This window comes from Zychaea mexicana (assembly GCF_025766255.1).
Source record: "Zychaea mexicana strain RSA 1403 chromosome Unknown BDB00scaffold_70, whole genome shotgun sequence".
In the NCBI taxonomy this organism is placed as follows: Eukaryota; Fungi; Mucoromycota; class Mucoromycetes; order Mucorales; family Lichtheimiaceae; genus Zychaea; species Zychaea mexicana.
The window spans coordinates 130,841-138,745 of record NW_026516733.1 but is presented as its reverse complement, the minus strand read 5'-3'; the positions used below and the strand labels follow the sequence as shown (position 1 = coordinate 138,745).

General features: G+C 43.1%; 2 protein-coding genes across 2 annotated transcripts; both read right to left on the bottom strand.

Annotated features, from left to right (window-relative positions):
• Positions 1 to 1,949: 1,949 nt before the first annotated feature.
• Positions 1,950 to 3,970, bottom strand: BDB00DRAFT_837484 (NAD(P)-binding protein). The gene is made up of 4 exons (XM_053124555.1): positions 3,353 to 3,970; positions 2,744 to 3,258; positions 2,537 to 2,644; positions 1,950 to 2,375 (listed from the first exon to the last, which is right to left on the bottom strand). Exons 1-4 carry the CDS (start codon positions 3,494 to 3,496, stop codon positions 2,156 to 2,158), a joined length of 987 nt encoding a protein of 328 aa, XP_052976777.1. The 5' UTR covers positions 3,497 to 3,970; the 3' UTR covers positions 1,950 to 2,155.
• A 168-nt stretch (positions 3,971 to 4,138) lies between these two features.
• BDB00DRAFT_931164 (uncharacterized protein) lies at positions 4,139 to 6,533 on the bottom strand. The gene is made up of 3 exons (XM_053129031.1): positions 5,515 to 6,533; positions 4,888 to 5,375; positions 4,139 to 4,806 (listed from the first exon to the last, which is right to left on the bottom strand). Exons 1-3 carry the CDS (start codon positions 6,149 to 6,151, stop codon positions 4,456 to 4,458), a joined length of 1,476 nt encoding a protein of 491 aa, XP_052976776.1. The 5' UTR covers positions 6,152 to 6,533; the 3' UTR covers positions 4,139 to 4,455.
• Between the last annotated feature and the right edge of the window lie 1,372 nt (positions 6,534 to 7,905).

Here is a 7,905-nt window from a genome sequence, read left to right as displayed (position 1 = left end):
TTTTCCGGTACCAACAGTGTATCATTTCCGTCGACATTTTAAATCGGCAGTACTCGACGATCATGCATTTTTCTTGTGCTGTGCAGCCTCGTCATCTACAACAAGATTGTGCCGACTAAAGCCAACGGCAGAGAGCCAAGAAAGAGGGAAATATTAAACGCTTGTCTACATATTCTAGTACTCGACGTAATCACATGTTGTGGCAGCATGAAGAATAAAAGGAAGGTTCCTTCTGCAATCTCGCACCTTTACACTTTTTCTCTTTCTTTCCATTATCCACCCTTCCCCTCCCTTCCACTTTGCGCAGCACAGCTATCGTCCTACCAGATCCACTCTAGTGTTTTCTCGTTTTAAGAAATCAAACCTTTTTCTCAGAGTCATGGTCCATGGGAGACATTCGAATTGAGTTTAAGGGTCTTTAAATACACATAATTGCACAAATCCATCAATACCGTACTCACACCATGACGCTCACAATCGATCACTTTTACAAATTGGAGGACTTGTTCCTGATGCGAATGCATAGTCATTATTGAATTGCATTATAAGCATAGACTTTTAATCTCCTTTTAATTCATATCTTTTAAAGGGGTATTATACCAAACGAAAAAAAAGAACTTGGTATAAATCACAAGCATACGTGTGTCTTTTTTATGATATCTTTTAAGATATCTAAAAAGGAACTGATGAGTATACGAGTTTACGTATCATGCACTGTGAATGATCTCGACCGTTCTCTGGAGTACGTGAATCTAATTACGCACGAGTGCGTACTTCTAGCTATAGTACGCATGTGTCTAGATCTACATAATTTAATGTGTAATTATAAGCGTGGGCCTGACAGATGTCAACCATATCAACCAACCTACTAATAACTTGAAGATAAAGATAAGCGCGTCACCCTACGCTGCATCGATGACAATATCGCTCCAAGCAATCATGAACGAACTCCCTTTACACCTTGCTGCGCAAACACGTCCTCCATCAACTGTATGCAACAAACAGCAGCAATTTGACAGCGCTCCACAGCTTTAACGTTGCAGACGACACTATACTGAACCTGGTCAGGTAAAACAAGACCTTGGCCAATATAAATGTCTGATCAATGACTTCAAACCGATTACAACACAAAACGGTCTCTCGGTCATTGCACAGCGAGTTGCCAACAGCTACTTGAGTTGAGCAGCCTGACCTTTGGAAAGTTCGACTTGCGTGTACCACCGGGAGGTTTTTTTTTAAAGCTAATAGCAGCTGCTTTTAATCTATCCCACGTTGAACTTTAACAGCTGTGACATGAACCATGTTGAATATCTCTCGTTTGTCAAGCATGGCAATTCGATTCCGAACGATAGCTAGCCATAACATTTCCCGCTGCTGGTGAAATAGAAGAATTGGCAACAGCGTACATGGTGAGTAATAAGTATGCGAGAAAAACCGCTGTTTCCCACCTATCATGCTCTATGTCAGTGATACATATCTTGCAGGCTTGCGAACCACCAATTTGCGCAATTGTTACATCGTGCTTCAGCCAAGCATCACACTCATAGAAATCCATCCGTTTCTGGTAAAGTTTGTCCAATCAAGCATCTTGGAAATGCTCATCAACACAGTAATGATGTTGTTAAGAAAAAAAGAATCATGATATGATATTAGAGCCATTGCTGTATATCATACTGTAGTTACACACACCGTTGCCACAAAAAAGAAGAAACTGCTTTGCTATAAGATGCGAAATAAAGGCCCGCCCCATCACGCGCTTCCTTGCTTTTCGCTTTTTCTTGTATCTTATGAACATTCTCACGTTGATTACACTGTCATTAGTTGTGGTTAGAGATACTTAAAATACAGATTTTGTCTCTCTATTAAGTAGAAGCTCAACAAGCTTTTCATCCATTATGTACCCCCCCATATAGATGTGCCAATACAACACAACCTAGCAAATGATAGGTGTCTACAATACGTTATATAGCGGATTTTAATTTGAAGAAACACAGAAAAATAACGCGGCATTGCTGCATAGCCCGGCTTTTGCATAGCAAAATTATTAATACATCTTTTTCTGAAACAAAGTGATGTGTATGCGTGTGTCGAAGGGAGAAGAAGAGGGAAGGAAAAGTCAAAGGAGAAGAGGAAGTTGCGGATATAACCCAATTATTTATATCTTGCTATCATGGCCGCCAACAGTAGCAACAACTTTGGCATAAGTCTCACGGTTGTTGATGGCGTCCATGCCTTGAGGAAGATTGGCCAAGTTGTACACCTTGTGATACAAGGCGGGCTGTACACGGCCGGACTCGAACAATCCAAAGAGACCCTCCCACACCTTGGGAATGCTTTCAGGCTCGTTCTTGGTGTAAGCACCCCAGTGGATACCGCTATATATTTTTGTCAGTATTCCTATTCGCTTCTTTGTTTTGAAAACGGACATCTCTCTCTCTCTCTCTCTCTCTCTCTCTCTCTCTCTCTCTCTCTCTCTTCTCTCTCTCTCTCTCGCGAATAGTACACTGGTCCAATTTAATGATTGAAATACACTTACACAATAGAAATGTTCTTCAACAGCACACGGTTAGTGGGCAACTTCTCAAAGGTACCCTTAGCGAAACCGACGACCAAAATGCGTCCGTTCCATGCCGTGCATTTGGTGCTATTTGAGGAAAAAAACGAAATTGTAAATAACAGATGCACAAGAAAAAAGCAATGGTAGCACGGTGATTATCATAGCCTAGACACACATGATACATACCTTTGTTCAATCAAACCAACGGGATCATAGACGACATCAGCACCATGACCATTGGTAATCTTCTTAACCTGCTCAGTCCAATCCTTATCGCGGTAATTGACGGCATAGTCGGCACCGAACTTTTTAGCAATCTCCAACTTGTCAGTCGATCCAGCAGTAGCAATGACCTTGGCGCCAATTGCCTTGGCGATCTGTACGGCAGCAATACCAACACCGCCTGCTGCTGCGTGCACAAGACAATATTCACCGGCCTTCAACTGAGCGCGCAAGACCAAGGCAGCATACGACGTAGGCCAGGTAATATACAAACCAGCAGCTTGTTCAAATGAAAAGTTCTTGGGAATAGGCAACACCTTGCTAGCTTCGACGGTGATCACTTCGGCAAACGAGAAACCTGAACCAAACACTCTGTCGCCAGCCTTGTATTGCGACACGGTTGACTTTTTGACTACACCTGCGAACTCGCCACCGGGAACAAAGGGGAATGGAGGCTTGATTTGGTAACGGCCTTGAATCTAAAAAAAATCCCACTCATGTTGTTAGAAGCGCTTTCACAAGTGTAGCATAAACCATGTGTGTGTGTGTGGGTGGGTGGGTGGTGGGATTTACCATGAGGGTATCGAAAAAGTTAAGGCCGATCGCCTTGACTTCAATCTGTAATTCGCCCTGCTTGGGCTCGGGTTCGGGAACATTGGTCGAAAGGACGAGATCCTCAGGACCCTTGAGCCACTGGTTGACAACATAAGCCTTCATATTTTTTTAAATGATATATTACGAGAGGTGGGAGCGAGAGAAAAAGTGTATGTGCATGTGGCATATTTTTGCGGCGTTCTTATGCCTGTAACCCAAAGTTAAATTTCGCTGATATAATACGAAATAGCTCCTGAGAGGATTTGTCATCCATAATTATTATAATAATGCAAATGGAGCCATGACCAAAAAGAAGTGCTGAATGATTGCAAAGTTCAGCATTGCCTTTGCTCCATTAGTACAGTTTTTTCACTCAAACTTGCAACAAGTCGTTTTTCTCTCTTCTCCTCTGCATACTGTTGGCCTTTTTATATTTTGACAGCTGCACTCCCCCCCCACACACACACAAACCGAATCAGATCTTTCCCCCTTGGTATGACATCATATGCAGGCGCTTTTATTTACTGCTACACTCTATCAGAGTCATATCATTGCTATCACCAAAAAAGCATGATAATACAAAATTCAGGCACTGAGCTCTCTTCGCCTCTTCAAAAGAAGAACAAACCCCACTTTCCTTTGCTTATATAGATGACGTGACATCGTTGACATGTGACTCGAGTGGGGACTGCGGAGAGAAACTGGCAAATAAAAATAGTCAGAATTAGCCAAGCTTGAAGATTCAAATTAGCCAAGACTGGCGCAAAACGCTTCAGAGTGGTGCGAAACGCTTCAGAGTGGTGCGAAACGCTTCAGAGTGGTGCGAAACGCTTCAGAGTGGTGCAAAGGCACTTTACGGAACACTCTCTCACTTTGTGTGTGAAACTGTTGTGCGATTGCGTTGCATTGCGACGACGCTTGAAAATGGTGCAAAGACTCTTTAACGTGATGCTAAACGCTTCAAAAGTGGCATCACTTCAGACCTGCCTGTCTTTTGCGCAGACTTTTGACACTGTTGGCATTCCCACTCTTTCACGAAAGTAAACCTGGAAACAGCGAGCGGCTTTATTCAGCAAATCGATTTAAAACAAATTTTCAATTTCATCGGCAATTGTATTGTTTGCTGACGAGAGATACGAGGATAAATTGTGTGCCAGAGTGTTGAGGATATTGGAAAGGTCGAAATTATTCAGAATATGAATGGAGGCGCATCCGCGGGGGAATAAGGCGTGGATATCGGCAATAACTTTGGCGACGCGTCCGTCTGATTTGCACTGTTTGAGAATATCGAGAACAGTTCGTTTTTCCAGCACTGCATCGTCCTTCTTTCTGATAACTTCACTGGCGACATGTGCGAATATAGGTGATGCCAGCCTGCCATCGGAATCGGGGGCGCCATTGTCAAAGGTGCAGTAAGTGAATATGGTTTGTGGCTGCAATCGATGGAAGTTGCACAAAGAGCTGCTTGCACGACACGGAATGTAGGTCGAATGCTATTTAAACTTTGAGCGAACTTGCCGCAATTGTTGCAGAATATCGACGTCTTGGATATTGCTGGCATGGTCATCGAGAGCAATCTTCGTTGCATCATGATAGTTGGTGATATCCAAAAAGATTTGTACCTGACACCCATGTTCCTTGTTGATGACAAATTTGCTTGTTGTTGGTCCAAGTTCTGGCGTGTGTTTCGCATCAAGGCGGATGCTGGAAGTCACCAAGGCATTGAAAGTCTTCGTTGCGATGTTCAGCTTTGTACCGTCGTTTTCTTTAATTGAGATTGCCCATATCTGATTGTATCGGCCCTTGGCTGGTGGATTTGTAGAAAGTGAAGCAATTCCTTTCTTGTTGATGCAGCGTTCATGGTGTGCGTCGACCAGACTTGAGCGACCATATACCTCGATGCTGTTGATCATAATCGCAGTACACGACGTCGGATCGACAAGAATGGCACCTGCAAGCGCCTTGGCCGCGAAGAAACGCATCTGTGGCCGGAAGAGCCAATCTTGATTAAGCAGTTTGGCCACGTCGTTTGTCATTTCCATGAACCTGTCCAAAAAAAAATGTTGAGATTGCTTTATTGCTTTGAGTTCCCCCTTCTCTTTGCTCATGCTCGTTTTTGGCCAGTGATTGTCTGGCAAAACTGTTTCGCAAAATGATATCCAAATCAATTGGCATGACCAGGCGTTGGGAAATATCTTCAACCTTGATCTTTTTTGGGCTTGGTATTATTGTCAGCTTCAGACCGCGCTTTTGCTTCGATTGAAGAGAGCGAATGACGGGGGACTTTCCCATCAGATTCTCTTCCACACCATCATCGTCAATGACGGCGACAGGCTCCAATTCCACCGCGTCCATGAGCTTGACGGTTTGAGACTTGTGCTCCGTTGTGTCCTCTACTTGATCAAGAGCATAGATGGTGGCCGTGTCATGATCACGCAGAATCAGACTGCTTCCTGGCGTAGATGTAGATGGCAGACTTGATAAAGTTGGTACAGTCGAATATGGTGCGATGCTGATCAAGCCTGGTCCGAGTTCTGCAGATTCTGTTTCGTGTGCAACAGAATTATTGACGCGACTGTCTCGAGCGTGGTTGGTGTTCCTGTGTTCAGAGCAAAGCCCAGAGCAGCTGCCACCTCTGATTAAATTATTGCAATGAGGATGTGAACATGTTCTTTGCTTGGGATATCTATGTTCACGACAACGTCCGATCTGATTATCCTGTCTTATCGAACGTTCACAGTTTGGGTAGTTGCAGAATCGAGTGCTGCTTGTCCCCATGGCAATGGCATTCAGAAATGTTTCAAAAAGAATGTGAAAGGAAAAAAGTTGCGAGCTTTCCAGACCCCCCCTTTTTTTTGCATCTTCTTGGGACAACACCAGCAGAAAAAAGGACAAGCGTCGAAAGGTCGCAAAACCACTTTGAAGCGACCATTTTCAATGTCGTCGCAATGCAACGCAATCGCACAACAGTTTCACACACAAAGTGAGATGGTGTTCCGTAAAGTGCCTTTGCACCACTCTGAAGCGTTTTGCGCCATCTGAAGCGTTTCACACCACTCTGAAGCGTTTCACACCACTCTGAAGCGTTTTGCGCCACTCTGAAGCGTTTTGCGCCACTTTGAAGCGTTTCACACCACTCTGAAGCGTTTCGCACCGCTCTGAAGCGTTTTGCGCCACTCTGAAGCGTTTTGCGCCATCTGAAGCGTTTCACACCACTCTGAAGCGTTTTGCGCCACTCTGAAGCATTTCGCACCGCTCTGAAGCGTTGAACATCTTATGTCGGGATAAATGTCTGTCGCATCCATAAGCCTCACGGTCATCGCATCTCCGATGTTCCTGTCACATTTATTAGATTACTCTTCTTCTTTATCCTCACAATTTTTTCTAAATAAATAGATTTATTAAGTCTCGTTATTTCTTCCCTGCCTTTACAATAATTAGATTCCACAATGTCGCCCCAAGGCGAAGCTGTAGAAATGCGTTCGTGATACATGTACTTGATTACATAAATTTCTTGTTCAAACAGTCATCGAATCTTGCCATAGAATATCTACAAAAACCCTGAAGGTCACTCAGAAGGATGTTATTGCATGCATCACGTACAGTTGACCCCCGCTTTTTGCAGTAGCGGTTTTTCATGAAAAAAACTGCAAAAAGCGGGGAACTGCAAAAAGTGAGGATGGGTATAAGGGTGTTACACAGGCTGAGTATAGCTTAGCTTACTAAGTGTCAATTATGTGAAACAATTAAAGAATATCGGTACTTTGTTGAGGTTACTTTCACATTGCAATGTCTATATATAAAAGACTTGAATTTTTGCAATTGTCTTATACACACTACTCAAACTACACATCATGACGAAAGGAAAATATGAAAAGCTTACGGACGAAATAAGTGAAGCAGCGTATCAGTACTACGTCGCCAAAGAGAAAGCGCTGCGCAAGTTTACATACAAGGATTTACTCGACTGGATAAAAACAACATACAACCTTGAGAGTGTTCCGAATACAACAACAATTTCACGAATGATTGCTAAGAGAAAACATGAAGAAGAAAACGGCATCGAGAGAAATAAAAGACAAAAAGCTCGAGCAAAGTTTCCCGTATGTTTAAGCTTATTGAGTACTGCTTGCTATTCACTTTACTAATAAGAAAGCAAAATAATACAATAGGAACTAGAATACGCTTTATATACATGGATAGAACAAAGATTCCATGAGAAGATCCCAATCAATTGGGATATTATTAAGAAAGCTGGTGAAAACTTTGCAACTAAGCTGAAATCTCAACTGAGGACTTGACATTCTCCAATGGCTGGCAAAACCGCTTCCAAAAACGATATAACCTCAAGGTCCAAAAAATAAGTGGTGAAGCTAGCTCTGCTGATGTCACACTCGCAGAAGTCAAGTTGCCTGAAATACAACGAATGCTAGAGAAATATACGTTAAAGGACATTTACAACATGGACGAGACAGCTGTCTTCTACTCCAGTGCTCCTGTGTCTACAATTGTACCTGGACCGTTTAAAGGGG